General features: G+C 44.1%; 1 protein-coding gene across 1 annotated transcript in view; it reads right to left on the minus strand.

Annotated features, from left to right (window-relative positions):
• CHRNA4 (cholinergic receptor nicotinic alpha 4 subunit) overlaps window positions 1-17667 on the minus strand; it is a 61165-nt gene that overhangs the window by 39882 nt on the left and 3616 nt on the right. The window contains exon 2 of the mRNA XM_040435648.1: window positions 3094-3245. Coding sequence (XP_040291582.1) covers window positions 3094-3245 — 152 coding nt within the window. The remainder of the gene's footprint in view (window positions 1-3093; window positions 3246-17667) is intronic.

The following is a 17667-nucleotide window of genomic DNA, read 5'->3' on the forward strand; positions in this document are numbered from 1 at the left end:
AGCAGCCCCATGGTACAGCAGCAACCTGTGGCCACTGCTGCCTGACTTACCAGCCCTGGGTTTCTGTATCACAGCGGTGCAGACCTGCCTCCTGCTTTCAACTTCCCAAATGGCCTGACTGCCGAGGTTTCTCTGTCCCTTCACGCAGGTTGCGGCCTGCTTGCCAGCAAGGCCTCTCAACCTCTGCCCATAGGGTTCCTTGGGGTAATTAAGGCACCTTCTTCTGTGGAACAGTGCCTGAGCAATAGATGTCCTAGCTTTTTAGTAGGTGTGCTGTTTCTGTTGTTTGCGCATGTACTGTCTTTCTACCCGTTTCCTGGATAGTGACTCTACACTATCTGACCTGGCCCATGCCTGACCTCCATATCATGCCTGACCTCCATATTGACCCTTTGCTGTCTGCCCTGAATTTGGATCGTTTACTGTGCTGCATGTACTTTGCCTGTCCTGACCTCAGCTTGTCCCTGATCATGATTTTGCATGAACCTTCAGTGCCCTGCACTGGCTCGACTCTTGACTCCTGTGGCTCAGCTGTCAATCATATAGAGACTACTCCAGGAGGTAGTGGCCTGGTGCTTCCCTTGGTGGGAAGTTCAGATTCCTATATAAGGGTTAATGGGTGAAAACCAGGGGACTGCCAGGATAACACCCTTGGGAGTGGCCCAAAGCCAAATCTGTTGGTTGACACAGTGGTTCCACACTCACTGCCATAACTTAGCAACAATAGTCACTGTTAACTTCTAAAAGGCCACTAAAGATATCCCTTTAAGACTCTAAATGATAAAATTAGAGCGTTGTTATGGAGCTGCTTATGAAAAGAAAACTGAATAGTTACCAAACACAACGTGTGTTTTTGCAATCTTTAGACTAGTTTTGATATAATCTCCCTTGTTGTGTTTTATTGACTTTTAGAAGTGAGTTCTTATCCTCGAGGAGCCTTCTGGGATCCCTAAAAACTGGGTAAGGCCCTGACTAATTAGGAAAAACAAGTGTTTTAATCATTATAAATACATCCTAATTGCGGCTCCAGGGGAAATGACATCTGTACAAGAGCCCAAATATTTATTTATTCATCAGTCAAAGTCTTAGGAGGGAGCAGAGGGAGATTAAAGGGAAGTCTTGCAGAAACATCTCTCCCAGTAGCTGTTGTAGATGCCAGTATGATAAAATGAAGGAAAAAAGCTGGAGAGGGTTCAGAGGAGGGCAACTAAAGTAATAACTGGAATGGATGGACTACAGTACCCTGATTATCAAACTTAAGGTTATTCACTGTAGAAAAAAGACGACTGAGGGGAGATCTAATAACTATGTATAAATATATCAGGGGTCAGTACAGAGATCTATCCCATCAGCTATTTATCCCCAGGACTGTGACTGTGACGAGGGGACATCCTCTGCGTCTGGAGAAAAGAAGGTTTGTGCACAAACATAGAAGAGGATTCTTTACGGTAAGAGCAGTGAGACTATGGAACTCTCTGCCTGAGGAGGTGGTGATGGTGAGTACAATAAAGGAATTCAAGAGGGGCCTGGATGTATTTCTAGAGCGTAATAATATTACAGGCTATAGCTACTAGAGAGGGGTCGTTGATCTAGGGAGTTATTCTGATTGCCTGGTTGCAGTCGGGAAGGAATTTTTTTAATCCCCTAAAGTGGGGAAAATTGGCTTCTACCTCACAGTTTTTTTTTTGCCTTCCTCTGGATCAACTTGCAGGATGACAGGCCGAACTGTAACGACAGATGTGTTTTCTCGGCCTTATAAACTATGTTACTACCATATGTTACTAAAGTAATAATTAGGATGGAACCAACAATATTCCAATAAGTACAGAACACTGAGCTCTTTCTCATGTGGATCAGAGCAAATTCTTTAATTGGAAATACAGTTGCAATCTTAGAAATGCATGCTCAGTGACAATTTTCCCAGTTTACCCAGTCCACCAGCCAACAGAATACAAAGGACAAACCCATTTGCCAAGGTTTTTGCTTCAAAAGGCAGAAAGGAGGTGTTTCATTGAGGGGCATAGTAACCCAATTTGGGGTACTGACAATCATGTACAAGCAGTTTAAAGAGGCTTTCTGCCCATTTTTTTTAGAAATGAGAATAAGGGGTTGCAGAGATACCCATTAGTTAGCTCTGATTTCCAGGGGAACCTAAAATATTCCACAGTGGGAGGACTTGAACCCCACACAAAACTTCCCACCACAGAGAACATTGAAATCAGTGGGATGTCTATCTAATGTATGGATCTGTTGGGTCCTCCAGAGCAGCAGATACTTTTTACAGGCTTTTTCCGATATGCCTAAGGGCTCATTCAGACGGCCGTATGCTGTCCGCAAAAATGCAGATCCGTTTTTTTGCGGATTAGATGCTGTCCTATTAACTTCTATGGGTCCTTTTCTTCCATTGCACGGCTCAGCAAAACAAATGAAACATGTCCTATACTTGTCAGTGAAAATCAGGACATGGCCCCATTGAAGTCTATGGGTCAGCAAAAAAACGGAATGCAATACGTTTTTTTGCTGACATGCTGAACTGTCCGCAAAAAAAACGGATCCGCATTTTTGCAGACAGCATACGGCCATCTGAATGAGCCCTTACGCAGAATGGTCTGATAGAATGTTTGAACATGTTATGGGTGTAAATAAAAGGAGACTTGAGAACATTGAGAGGTTATGTTCCTATAGTGATGGCAAGCCTTGTTCTGGTGTCCACTACCTCCTAATCATACTCAGCAGGCTATAAAGAGCATTGCACCAATGTTGCCTTGTCCAATATTCTTATTTCCCAGGAGATAAGAAGAGCCAGAGGTGTCTGACAGCCCCTAATCTCCGCAAAATGAACAAATGTCTAGCTGAGCAGAATATACGTGTCAGTAAAAGACAAGTGGTTACGTTTTCTTCCAGAAACATTGCTATTTCTGTCATTTGGTTTTGCTGCTCAGCCTGATTGAGCAGAGGAGGCTGAGCCGCAATACCACATACAGCCTGTAGACAGGTGTGGCACTGTTTAAGGAAGAAAACATGTTTTCCTGTCACTGCACAACCCATTCAAAAACAGTAAAATGTTTCTCAAGAGAAATAAAGACCACCTACCACATCGATGAGCTGAGCAATGGAAAGACCAAATCGCACAAGAACCGCATCGGATATGTTAGCAACAGGACGCGACCACTTGTTGTACGCCACGAAAAGCTTTTTCAACAGTCTCTCCTCTGCATGAGCACGGGTCTCGATGTGACACAGAGCTAGAAGAAAGAGCAAGTATGTCTTAATTTATGATATCTCCTTGGACTGCAATTTTTAAGATCACTCCATTATACCATCAACCCCAAAAAGATCAAACAAAAAGATCAAGATTTTCATACTATGAGCAAGAGGTTGTAGCTAGACTTTCCTTACCCAGGGCAAATATTCAATTCACAGTCCAAACCTTGTATCTAAAAACCTTGGAAAAGGCAAAGTAACCTGTGCACCTTGTCACACAGCACACAGGGGACATGCCCACCCGCAGCCCCCCAGTTATACCATTGATCTAAAGCAGCCTAATAAAGGATACTTCAGTGTCAAACAACCAACGTCTTTGTAGCTTCTAGCTGAGGACATGGTGGTCATGGAATCAATGACTGTGTAGGACACCAGGCCTGGGGGTACTACCAATTGTTTATATTGTTATGTTGTGCATTTTATTTGTGATCAATAATATAAATGATAACGCGCATACACCGCACCTGGTATCACCACGAAAAGATCACCACAAATGTAAACCACTATGCCCAAGGAATCTTTACCTTGCTACAGGTTCCAAGTCCACGGCGTATTCCCTTCTCTTGTATGCAGTAATAAAATCTAGAGTATATTGGGTCGGTATCTACTTTTAGGAGCGTGCCCCGGATGGTGGCTCAGCTCCATTTCTCTATCAAAAGCTTGCGCTCCTCGGTAGAAAGTGATGTCACTGTTTGAGCTAAGGATGGCTGGATATGCCAAATTTCCAACGCGTTTCGGATACATGGCTATCCTTCGTCAGAAATTCAGCTTGGCACCACTCGAAACCTTCTATATATACTCTTGTTTCCACCCTGCTTTAACTCTTTCTTCGCCGATTCACTTAAAACATAGTCCCCCCTACGTCCCCCCACCCCCATACTCTTTTCTTTCTTAAGTTACTAAAATCACTATTCAAAACCACACAGTTCAATCTCTGCATTTAAGCCCATATTAAAAAACTGTTTCTAATCTACAGAAAGCTGAACCTATAAAGTTTTCTTTCATGTTTGTCTTTATAGTGTCGTAATAATGGGTGTCCCTTGAATTTTCTTTGGATGTTATATACATGCTCACCCATTCTTTTTTTCAATTGTCTTTTTGTGCATCCAATATATATCTTATTGCGCGGCCAGGTTATTGCATAAACTACCCCCCGACTATTGCATGTAATGTGTTCCCTGATATTTTGCCCATACGAACCATCTGTGTTTTCTATTTGGGCGCACGGTTTAATAGTGTTTAATTAGCTTTTTTTTTTTCTGGCTGTTATGACCAGCAAGGAAGGAATGGCAAAGGTTGGCAGGAACAGGGTTAACTACCCTGTTTCTCCCGTCTTGGTAGGAGTCAGCTGGTCCTGCTTCCTGAGAAGCCTCAGAGTGGAGAGGAAGCGACTTGCTGTGCTCCTGCTCCTCTTACGGACTCCACAGAGATAATTACTTCAATTTGTTCTCAAGTAAAGCCTTGACAGTCCAGACAGCAGAGTGATCTGCTACTTCTGCATCTACAGACACTGCTGTAAGGTGAGGGACTACAGCCAAGGCACCCATTACCAAACAACCACTAGACCAGTATCACCTGAGTACTGAACTACCACCAATCAACCTTCCTCCACATCCTTGCTGGGGCCCGAGAAGAACTGCACTGAAGCTTGCTGCTACTATATGTATTTCAAGTTCTCCATTGCACTTTGCTTCTTTTAACTCATGTCCTCATTCTTCTGTACTATAATTCCACCGCGCTGATCCCCAGTGAACAACAGCCTGAGGGAGTACACAGTGACACAACACTTCATCACGGCCACTATCACTCCCATCCTCTACACCGGCTCCTCAGGGGGTCGATGCAACTGGATAATGAGGGCGTTTGAGCCAGCTCTTCTACTGACCATTCCCATAAGATAGTCTTCAGAGTTGAGCGAACCTTGTGCGAGTTCAGGTTCGGGGGTTTAAGTGAATTGCGTAATGGATTCCGTTCTCACAGAATCTATCACATAATTCAATGTCGGCTTGCCGCATAATACAAGTGTATGGCCAGCAACGAGGGTTCCGTTCTTCTGGCCATACACTTGTATTATGACGGCATGCAAAACGGAATGCCTCTAAAGGAGAACGGAATCCATTATGTAATTCACTTAAACCCCGAACCCGAACTCGAACCTACCAAAAGGCAGGTTTGCTCAACTCTAATAGTCATCAATGGCTATTTTCCTCATAAAGAAGCACCTTGTGCAGGGGAACCAAGGAGCGGTTTGGTGAAAGCCAACATTCTTGAGCCTTCATTCACTTGACAATGACCATCGGGGACAGTCATGAAGCCCCAATCCAGTTTACATTATCAACTAATCCTACTAACAGTGGTGGATTTGGCCAATTTTGGACATAGTAAACTGACAACTCATAGGAGGTATATAGTGTGATGATGACTGGTCACATATCAGACAATTTGTACAGAAGACAACCCCCAAAATATGGATTTAATGAAAAACTAGAGCATCCCCCTTCACCATTTCTCATCATCTTCAGCTCAGTTTAAAAAAAGAACATCAATGAGTTAACATCTTAACACTTAGAAATGACACCACACAAGTTATTATTACTAGTCTGAGAATATGTGCTACCATTTGCTAAATAAATATATATATATAATTTCTTTTTGCTTTGTTTTACTTTATTGCTGGAAAGTGGTTGTCCTGCTCATACTCTGGATCACCTCTTCTCAATTCATATCTTCTACCAAAGAGGAGATGCCAAAGTCTTTTTTGCTGACTTTCTGGTTGTGCTCCAAGAAAAGGAGTGGCAGGAACCATAAGTTTCCCATGTCCATTTCCATATATAATCTCATACATATCAAAGGTGCTGGGAGTCAGACCTACAGCTTCATCATGACCTTTAAGCTGCACAACTGCAGGCCGAATTTATGTTTATGCCTAGCAATCCCTATGTTAAATGCACTAAAGGGGTCGTGCCACGAAAAATATTCAACATTTTTCAAATCAGCACCTGAATCTGAATACTTCTGTAATTGCATGTAATTCAAAATTTTGTATAACCACTGAGTTATTCAATGCAATGTATCTGTATATCGCCACCTGCTGTTTGTTCTTTTTCTTATTTCTTTGTCCGCCTCACTGAGGGGGTCTCATGTGCTGAGTTTAAATCTTCAACTGCCACTAGCCATATCTTCTGTTAGAACATATGACACTTAGGCCTCTTTCACACGACCGTTTTTTTTTTCCCGTTTACGGGCCATTTTTTGCGTACCGTATACGGTCCGTATACGGAACCGTTCATTTCAATGGTTCCGCAAACGAATGTACTCCGTATGCATTCCATTTCTGTATTTCGGTTCCGTTGAAAGATAGAACATGTCCTATTATTGCCCGCAAATCACGTTCCGCGGCTCCATTCAAGTCAATGGGTCAGCCAAAAAAAAAAAAATGGAACACATACGGTAATTCATCCGTATGTCTTGCGTATTCGTTCCGTTTTTGTGGAACCATCTATTGAAAATTTTATGCTCAGCCCAATTTTTTCTATGTAATTACTGTATACTGTATATGCCATACGGAAAAACAGAACAGAAACGGAAATACAACGGAAACAAAAAACAGAACAATGGATCCGTGAAAAACGGACCGCAAAACACTGAAAAAGCCAGAGGCCTTAAGTTTTATGATTGCATTATGTAGGCACTGTATGGTAGTATTATTTTATATATGCAGAAACACTGATGACATGCTTATTGCCCAGAGCTACGTGTTCTATAAAACCGTCCTAAGTCGGTCTTTTAAAGCGAAGTTAATACACTATTATATCCTCATTTGAGGTGCCACTTGACAACTTCAATGACAGATTCAGCTCTGCTACATCAGTGTATGTTACATTTCGTGCCACCTGAGTTGCTGGTGTACATCATCATTTTCTAAACTGTAATGGTTATTTAACCCTTTATCATTAATAATAGACCTGCGCAAAAAAATCTCTGCACTCTTAGAGGAAGGGCAGGAGGCATCGCTGGTAAGTGGGTCGCCAGTCTCTAGAGAACGACATACATAATCTATGACCTTTCTTTAATGGGTAAGAACCTACTCGAGAGAAATCACAGGTGACCTTGCGTAACTGCGGACAATCTAGAAGCTGAAAAGAAAGACGTAAAGGGGTTATCCAATGATTAATGTAAAAAATGAAAATTATACGTAATCTAGTACATGATAAACTCTTTCTAGCAAAGCCAGAACCAGCCCTGTACCTCACATGGATCCAGAGATCTGTCCATTTATTGCTAAAATTTATTTCAAGCTGTAAGCTTAGGGGACGTGTCCTTTCTCAGGAGACATGGACTATATCAAGGGGCGTGTCCTTTCTGCTGGGGCCGCTGGTGGTAGACAGAGATGAGCGAAATTTAGAAAAATTCGATCTCGCAGTTTCACAGATTTTTGACAAGAAATTAGATTTGTTACTAATTACTTCGTCACGAAGCGCTTTCAACTGTATGGAGCCTGCACAATGACGGGGAACGGCCATCGCGCTGCGCCCAGTCATTTAACCACTCGGATGCCACGTTCAATGCTGATCGCGGCATCTGTGACTCACATTTAGCTTCTCAGGGGTTAATAAAAAATTATTTATACTCACCTCACCCACTTGATCGCGGAGATGTCCTCTCATCAAATAGATGTGGTGAGTATAATTTTTTTTTTTTACTTTCAGCCATCATTTTGGGAAAAATTGATTTGTTAGCACAAGGAAATTTGCCTTAGAATTTTTCCTGAAATTCGCATCAACGTCCCCTTCGGATACTTTGATTCGCTCAACACTAGTGGCAGAAGAAGAATGGAACTGAGCATGTCCTTCCATCTCAGTGAGCAGGACACAGAAATTAGAAAAAGAACAAACAGAAGGTGGCGCTACACAGATAGATTTTGATAATGAAGTCATTATAATAAATGTTTAATTACATGCAATTACAAAAGTATTCAGATCCAGGTGCTGGTTTGAAAACTGTAGAATATTTTTTGTTGGCCAACCCCTTTAACTGCTGTTAACCCCAACATCCGTCCCCAACGAGTCATGAGATGCTGGAACGGCTTAAACAGGTCTACAGAAAGCCCAAGAGCTCTCCAAATTTCAGTTCCTTGAACCTGGATATGCCACCATTGGTTATCAAAAGGACCATGCTTAGCCAAAGTGGACGAAGCTCGGTCTGGCACGAAGCAGAGGAGGGAGGTCACTGCTGCAGCAACCAAGAGTCTACTCTACTTGAAATTTCAAAAACAAAAAGCGCATTGGATCGCTATATGAACCACTATATTGACCCCCCGTGGTCTAGGTCATAGGAAGCGACGTGGCTGCTCGCTGCACTCATAATCAGTGTGAGGAGGAAACAGTCCAGGGTTACAAGCAGTGTCGGACTAGGGGTTCCTAGGGCCCACCAGTAAAATGTATTTTTGGGGCCCACCGTAAGGATACATTCACATATTACCTGCTCACACAGCAGCAAGATGCTACCAGGTGATTGAATATGGGGGTCCCTGCAGCAACTATAAGGTAGGTAGGTCCTGGGGAGAAGAGGACTCTGGCAGCTTTCCTCTATACCTAGAAGTCATCTCAGCTCTGATCGTGTCTATAATAATAAGCTGGATAGTTTTCAATATGAACACAGGAGGTGCTGTACATTGAATATATGTATGTAGTGCAGTAAGTCTACTTTGTTATGTGCCACTTGTTCTGGTGGTGGGAGACTAGGGGCCCACCGGGGATTCACCTGTACCCCTGTGGGCCAGTCCGAGCCTGGTTACAAGTCCCCACTTGATGGAATAGATATACATGTGAGAAGTGCGTATATTTACATTAATAATGCAGTTACCGGGGGAATTCTGCATAGCAACCACCGATATTGCATTTTCCATACAGATCACATAATGCGCCAAACACTGTCAAGGACATCACAGATTCCTTTGTGAGCATCCGATATACAGCTACGTACAGCCAGCCGCGTTCTATATGAGTGAAGAGGAGAAAAAAAAGTGGGCCGTCTGTTATTGATGTCCTTGAATGTAAGCCATGACCCTAATGATATCCAGCGTTCGGGCAGGAGCAAGGTTGATGTATGAATTTCTAGATGTGGGGCAGATTGTGCTTGAAATCATTCAAGAATGCCTAAATATGACAGAATTTCCAGAAGGGGCAGTGGTCTCCAATCTGGGGAAAAACGACAACTCTCAGAATGCCCTGACAGCCACAGCCTGGAAAGCCATCGATGGAGACCAGCGGTTCGGGCGGTACAGAGATTGAGGTCACACCCAGGCCCAACAGTCCCTCTACCAGATAAGAGAGGGCTACCGATTCTGCACACAGTTACCCCTCCGCCTTTCAGCCCAATAATTAGTAGAAACAAGTGATGTGGTGGAGGCGCGAGGTCTCTCCTCCTTGGATGGAATCAGTAGCCTGCAAATCAGCTCACAGTATGTCCTGCCCCTATAAGTGGCATCCAAAAATCCAATACACAACGGAGACTGCTCTGTTTGGGAGGCATCTGCCCATCTTCTGCGCTTCTATTGTGATGGTGGTCAATGACTGCAACAAAGGACTGAACATTGCCTTTGATACCAGATTATGATTAGATGAAGAGATTTTTGACATGTCCCTTAAAACCCTGCCACTACCAACCCACTCATATTACCGCTCCTTAAAGGAACAGTAAATAATTCTGCGTAATATTTTCCTCTTCTTTGACCTTTGTAAAACTGTGAGAGATACATCCCAGGAGATCAGTCATCCCCCTTCTCCTCCTTATAAACCTCTGTGTGGCTGTAAGGCAGCTATCTGCAACAGAAGCCCTCCCCCACTGCTCTGACTGCAATAGAAGACCAGTAACACTACATTCCACCCATTCTGCAGATCAGTACCCCCTTATTAAAAAATGTACCATTTACTAGAAGATAATTTCTGGAGTGAAACTCATGCAGTGACCAGGAACGGGTTCGCTGACACCACTTTAATGCAGTGGCAGGGTCAGCTGGATAATATATCCTGTATTTGTCGTGACGCCAATTGCAGCGTGCGCAGGGTACTATCCCAGGGCCCTTCCAAGGTGTTATAATGCACGTCCCAGATTAGGAATGCCAGAGTGGTGTAATGGCCTATAATGTCACTGTAGGTTAGTGATAGTTGTGTCACGGTGTCTCCTACCTGGGTACGGCTGGACTCCTGGCTCCTGGCTCAATTGCAATAAGTTTAAGTGTAGTGATAGTAGAAGTAATAGAGGAACTTGGCAAAATAATTTATGTCCAGACCTTCAGATGAAGTACAAATGTTGCTTTACTTAAAATAACTTGCATCCAAGCAGTATACAGCTTTGGTCTCTTGGTCCCTGCAGGTTTTGGCAATCATTGGCAGGAATGAATACTTCTGCTTTAAATGTGGAGCTTGCAGGATAATCGTCTGCTTGGTAGCTCTGTAACTGTGGCAGGATTAGCTTCTGCACTTATCTGGTACCTTCTGCTGTATGGGGACAGACTAGCTGAGGAGCAATTGGCTTCTCCTAGGTCTCTGGACATATCTCACAGATGGATTCTCAGGGGATGCTTTCTTCCTGGAACTCTGGAGGTTGTCTGTAGTTTCTGCTTTCCTCATCCAGTTGAGCTGAAGGTGCTCAGACCGGGTATATGGCCAAGTCTCAGCTGAGACTAGGTCCGTCCTGTCTTCCCTATGCAGGGGGTCTCCTGGACACTATCACACAGTCTTCCCCAACAGGGGTGGCTAGTACACTGCAGGATGGGGGACCAGCCCACCTAGGATGTGGGACCAGCCCACCTCTCCACAGAGGGGGAGCTAAGCTGGAATAATCCATTCCAGCTCAGATACACTAAACTGTAGCTTGTACCTGTACTGGTAACCAGGCAAATTACATGAACAATTGCATTTAACATAGATTTATATGCACATTTGTGGAAGACATAATGTAAATTATATCTGATGACAGTATAAAGGCTCTTAGAAGATAGTAGCGGGGTAGAGGTGTGTAGTAACACAACTCTGAGGTGTTACACTCACAACCACTTTGGGTAGGGTTTTTTTAAAATTTATTTATTTGCTTACTTTTCCTTTACATTGACCTAAGCAATGAACACCCCATAGTATAGTGCATCTATAAGGGGTGAGGAGGTACTGGTTGAATCCTGATAATACTGATCTGCCATAAAAGATGAAGAACAGCAAGTGGTAGGAGAGGGCCTTGTTACAGATTTGACATTGGGGCCCAGAGTCTTAAAGGGCTGTCTTACTTCAGCAAATGGCATTTATTATGTAGAGAAAGTTAATACAAGGCACTTTCTAATATATTTTTATTATCCATATTGCCTCCTTTGCTGGCTGGATTTATTTTTCCATCACAGTATACACTGCTGATTTCCATGGTTACGACCACCCTGCAATCCATCAGTGGTGGTCGTGCTTGCACACTATAGGATAAAGCACTAGCCTATGTGTGCTCCCATGGCCCCGGCCACTAGAGAGGCTGATGCTTTTTCCTATAGTGTGCAAGCACGACCACCGCTGCTGGATTGCAGGGTGGTCTGTAACCATGGAAACGAGCAGAGTATAATGTGATGAAAAATGAATCCAGCCAGCAAAGGAGGCAATATGGATAATAATACATTAGTAAGTGCCTTGTATTACCTTTCTCTACATGCTGAAGTGAGGCAACCCCAAAGTTATGCCACTGTGTCTGTCCTTACAGTATGGATCCCTCAATGCAGTTGTTCCTCTAGTCTAGGACAGAGAGGTATATGTGTCCACATGAGAGCCCACATGGTCTCTGGGAGCTAGAAATACTAATTTTTCCTCCTCTTTTGATTCATCTCAAAGGAAGATAAAGTCAGACAGAAAATTGTTATAATAATGAGGGACACTTTAAAATACAGCGCCCCCAACAGCATAACTAAATAATTGTGTAGTCATTACAGACGACGTCTGATTTCCCATCTGCTAATTCAAATCTTTGCAAAAAATCAGCAGAATTATATGATCATCAGTATGGAGAGGAAGAGTCGGGAGAAGGAAGGGGAATGGATGACAAGGTGGCACAGATGTGTGAGAGCAGGGGGCAGCAGGTGTTAGATATTATGAAAGCAGCAGGTGGGGAATCCAGCTGAAGGAAGTGGATTTGGATGATGTCTTGAATTTTTAAGGTAGATATTTGGAAGAGTGACTGTTTGCTGCGAGCTCTGTGCCATACATAATGTGTATCCCCATGCCAACGTATACATGCCAACCGTTCATGCAGCAGTCATACCGCCGCAGTAAGCAACATAATGCAGGAAAGCACCATCATAAGCAAGGGGGTTATGTAACAAACCTGAATCGCCAAAGTCCTGAAACGTTCTTATAAACTTTGTCTTGAATTCTTTACCATTTTCAAGATCTCTGCTTAACATCAGTGAATGGTAATGACAAAAAAAAAACAACAACATTCACTGACAGCAGACAGAGATATTGAGCATGGTGAGGAAAATTCAAGTTGCAGTGCTCTCCATTACACAAGGGTTGGCTCACCTTGGAAATTGATGGCATATCACTGGGATATCCCATCAATGTCAGATATGTGCGGATCCCACCTCTGGGACCCACTTTTATCTAGAGAACGGGCCCTTGAAGTGAAGGAGAGCACGCAGCCCTCGCACAGGATGTTCTCCGTTCATCACTACTGCAGCTCCGAAGAGAGGTGAGTGGGCTGCCATAGTGGAGGGGGCATCACACAGCACGTCACCATTCACCACTATGGGACTGCCGGAAATAGCTGAGCCAGTGCTCACCATGGCGGCGTAATAACGGTGAGTGGAGGCTGGCGGCGCACACACACACACCGGCTGCTTTCTGCTTACATTGTGGGGGTCCAATTCTGAAGATAGGAGCGGGTCCCACATATGGGACCCTAACTTGACATTGATAGCATATTGTAGCGATATGCCATCAATTTCCCATATGGGCGGCCAACCCCTTTAAAAGAGTTCTTTGGTTTATTAACCCCATTTAAAATACCCGTTAGGGGATTTGAGTAAATATATGGGAATCTCTTGTTCAGGGGCCTCACTTATTAAGGGGGAGAGCAGTTCTACAAAGAGTGTTTCTCTCAGGAGGACACATCACATCCAGGCATCACATGAACAGCTCATTGATTTCAGTGAGAACGGTGTAATGCTTCATCTCCGCTGTGGAGGTGCTGCAGGGAAATTAAACACTTGCTGCCCGTTTCCCAGCAGATGACGGCCAAACACTGGGGGTCTCCGCAGTAATCAGCTTATCATCGGGGGACAATTCTAATAGAAGGCATTGTTCAAAGCAGACCACCCCTTTAAAAGGAACACTATGCAAACCTGAAATACTGAGTTATGTCCAGTGCAGGGCCTGAGGGACCCAGGAATTGCAAGTGCCATCCAAAAAACTCCCTGCCAGCAGCTCTCTCATTGGTTGGCCAGGTTCGGAATATTTAACCGACCATGTGCCAATTTTTTACATAAATAATCCAGAATTCAATGTTCTTGTTCTTTTCATAGACATGTCCTCCCCTCTTCTTCATCACACACTACATTGATTTTACTGGTGCATTCTGCCAAACGTATTTCCATATGTAGTTGGTAATAGGAACAAATAGGTCTTGGGTTTTGGGCTGATGAGCAGATTTAACATTACGGCTTCTGTTTGATATCATGTGTGTGTGGGTATGTGTTCTACGTACCTCTGGAACCACCAAAATCTGTAGTCAGAGCTCACACTATGGTAGTAGTCCCTGCTGGAAAATGGGTGTAGGCCTACATGTACCCCAGGGGATGTCAGCATTATCTAAGTGACATTAAAGGGGTATTCCCATCCCGGGGGCTGCTCTCCGTTTACTAGGGGGGCCCCGTTTCTGGAGATAGGAGTGGGTGCCAGATCTCACACGAATTGCATATCATAGCTATATGCCATCAATATCTGAGATGGGCCGACCCCTGTAAAGGAATATTCCTTTAATGTCATAGGATATCATGAAGACTTGACATAAGGATCCATAGAATGAAGGGATGACAATACACTGCTCCACTGAAGTGAAAAACTAGAGGAAATACAGTCCAATGGATGCCACAAACTGGTATTGTGACTCCATTATTCTGAGTATCGGTGGTGGTCTTAGCAGGGATCTCAAGTCTCCCGGAGGTTCAGGGGTCTCCAGCTATTAGATGGTGGCTCCCTGACACCCTCATGTGAGACAATATATCCTGGAAAGGTTTACTGATAGCCAAGCAGAGAGATAAGAGAAGTGACAGGACAGAGTTTAGATTACAGGTTGAATTAACCCTTTAGGGTCAAATTGGCTTCTCAAGGAGATCTATATGTTAAAGGCATCCCTTCTTCTGTCTCATTCAGTAGCTATATAACTATTGAGAGAGATGTATTTTTTTTTGAATACATTTAACCCTCAATGATTTTAATTATATTATTTACCCCAGTGTTAAATTCACACCCCCTGGATGCTTGTTTTTTTCCTACAGTGGGGTAGATAATTACACACAGGGTTTTAAAGAATAAACTTCCTGACTCAGACCAAGAGCCGACTCAGCGAGTCAGCAAGTGAATGGAAGCATCCGCGCATGCGCATTGCGCAACCTAAGCTTCGGTTCACTTGCTTTTTGTCAGCTCAGCGAATGAACCGATTCATGTGAAAGATCCGAACTTCCCATCTCTAGTTTACTCGCAGTAAACCTTTCCGGCAACCTGTAGCAGTGTCCCCTTCTCAGCGCGTGCGCACCATGCAAGAAGAAGCCGATGCCAGCAGTCCGCAACGGCGCATTAGGCTGAGCCTGTGCTCACACGTGGGATCTCAAAGAGGGAGGAGGGTGAGGGAGAGGCGGCACTGAGGAGTAGAAGGCGGCGCTGGGCACGAACGGTGATGCGTGCGGCCGGGCACCATGCATCCACAGACCTCCCCTGCTTGGGCACCTTAATTCAATGATTGACAGGTTAGTACAACCAGTTTTTCCGCAGAATAAAGCCACAAATAGCTTTTATAAGGCCACCTTAGAAATCAGAATGCTACCCTGGACATGAGCAGATGTTTAGCTCACAGGGCTTCTAGGTGGTGACAGAATCCCTTTAATCATATACATAAATATGATAATTTGGGGCAGGGTATTGAGCCCAGTCCTCCACACCATAGAGCAAAGTGTGCAGATACTGCATATGTTTGGAAAATGTAATAAAAAGTTTGTGAAAGAAAAAAAAAGAAAACCTCCCTGAAATGAGTTTTTTGCAGGTTGGGATGTCTGTCTTTAGTCATTTGGATTTGTAGCTCAAAATGAGCAAAATGCAATCATAAAATAATGCCCCTAAGGGTCCATTCACACGTCCGCAATTTCGTTCCGCAAAATGCGGACCCATTCATTTCTATGGGGCAGCACGATGTGCTGCCTGGATTCCGGAATTGCGGATCCGCACTTCCGGGTCCGCAATTCCGATCCCGAAAAAAATAGAACTTGTCCTATTCTTGTCCTCAATTGCGCCGATGGATCCGCAAAACACACACACGGACGTGGGAATGGACCCTTAAGGTGTTCATAGCCTCAAAGAACATATTGATCAGCAAAGCAAAGTTTGAGAGCAGTCCTCTCCCTGGAGCCTGCAATGAAAGGTTCTGTCTAGATTGTGGATTGGGTAGGAAAGAGTTAAAAGGACATTCCACGCTGGATGCTCTTCGTTCCAAAGCTTTGGTGGTCTGTAGGATTTTGGATTTCAACACTGTTGTTGGTACACACCACAGAGGAGACCAGCATAATGGGAGTTGTAATTTCACAAAAACTGATTCGGACTGACCACAGTTGGCTGAATATGAGGAAGAGACGGATCAGGCACGTTGGATTTGAACATGTCCAATCCTTTATTCTCCTGGGTCAGAAGCAACTACTAGAAGTGTCTGGCAGCTGCTTATCTTCCTCTTCCCATTTAAAGGGGTTTTCAGAGTCGGGATAGGACGTCAGTATCTGATCGGTGGGGGTCTGACTCCTGGCACCCCCGCTGATCAGTTGTTTGAAGAGACTGGTGTACAATGTGGCCTCTTCCTAGGCCAGTGACGCCATGTTCATCGGATCAGCTCAGTCCCATCCACGTAAATGGCGCTGTCGCTGTCCAATGGATGGCGCTGTGCATGGTAAGCTGCGAGGAGGCAGCCATACCGGTGACCTATCCTGGGCATAGGTCATCGGCGTAAAACACTTGGACAGGACCTTTAAATGAACGTGCGCTTGGCTGCTCCAAGTGGGCAGATATTTTGGGGCAAGACCGTAGTCATCCAGACAAGTGCTTGGCCAGAGATTAGGTCCTGTAGGATTTCCAGTCCTCATATGTTTCCTTTAATCCAATGACATACCCCTCCGGGGAAGGAGGAGGGGGGGATAATCAGATTGTCAGCTCCTTCGGGGCAGTAAATGTCATGAATGAACGGATTCTCTGTACAGCACTACAGAGTATGTCAGCACTGTATAATAAAACTGCGCCATTTAACAGCAGCCCGCAGAGCCTCATCTCCTTGGGGGGTGCTGGCTTCTCAGCTTCGCACTCGCAGAGTGTTACGATGCAGCTTTCTATCCCATGTCTCCCCCGGGAATCCAGAGCCGGATGAAAACGAGGAATAATCTTCTCTTATTAAACTAACAACCTCAGGGTTGGCGATTTTTATGTAGAAATGAGGGGGGAGGCGGGGGGGATCGGCATCAATAAAACATGTGTACAGCAAGCCCCCCGGTCACATACAGACAGACCACAGAGGGTGCAGCAAGCAAGCAAGGTTAACTCTTTCCTCCTGGATGAAGCAGGGATCGATTAATGCAGTAGGTTTACCTGCAGCCCTGGCTGAGTCCCATAACAAACTCAGCTCTGCTACATCTATAAGTTACCGAGAGACGTGGAAATATAATGGTAATAAACTGAATTGTGGCCCAACAGGTTTCCACCCCCACAACGCAGCAGGTAACGTACACTAACCGCTAGAGACGAGCTAATTGCTCACAATCCGCTTCGGGTTCAGTTCCACCAATTTGATTTGGGTCCAAATCGATTCGACCCAAATCAAAAGTTCTCTAATTGGCCTGTACAATTGTGTATGACTCTCTGGGGTCTCCTATTTTTATTTTTTATCTTTTTTTTATTTTTATTAACTAATTACTTTATTAATTTTTCTCTCACCTGAATCCACTCACCCAAAATTTGGCCCTAAAATTACAACATTTGGGTCAAATCTTATTCATTTGCAATCATTTCCCTTATTTTTACTAACAACTAAGCCTATGGATGAGTAGGGGTCTCCACTGGTTCTACTCCTATCATGTGGAATAGACATGATGTAGCAGAGCTGAAATTGTCTTTTGGGATC

The sequence above is a fragment of the Bufo bufo genome, chromosome 6 (assembly GCF_905171765.1).
Source record: "Bufo bufo chromosome 6, aBufBuf1.1, whole genome shotgun sequence".
Taxonomy (NCBI): domain Eukaryota; kingdom Metazoa; phylum Chordata; class Amphibia; order Anura; family Bufonidae; genus Bufo; species Bufo bufo.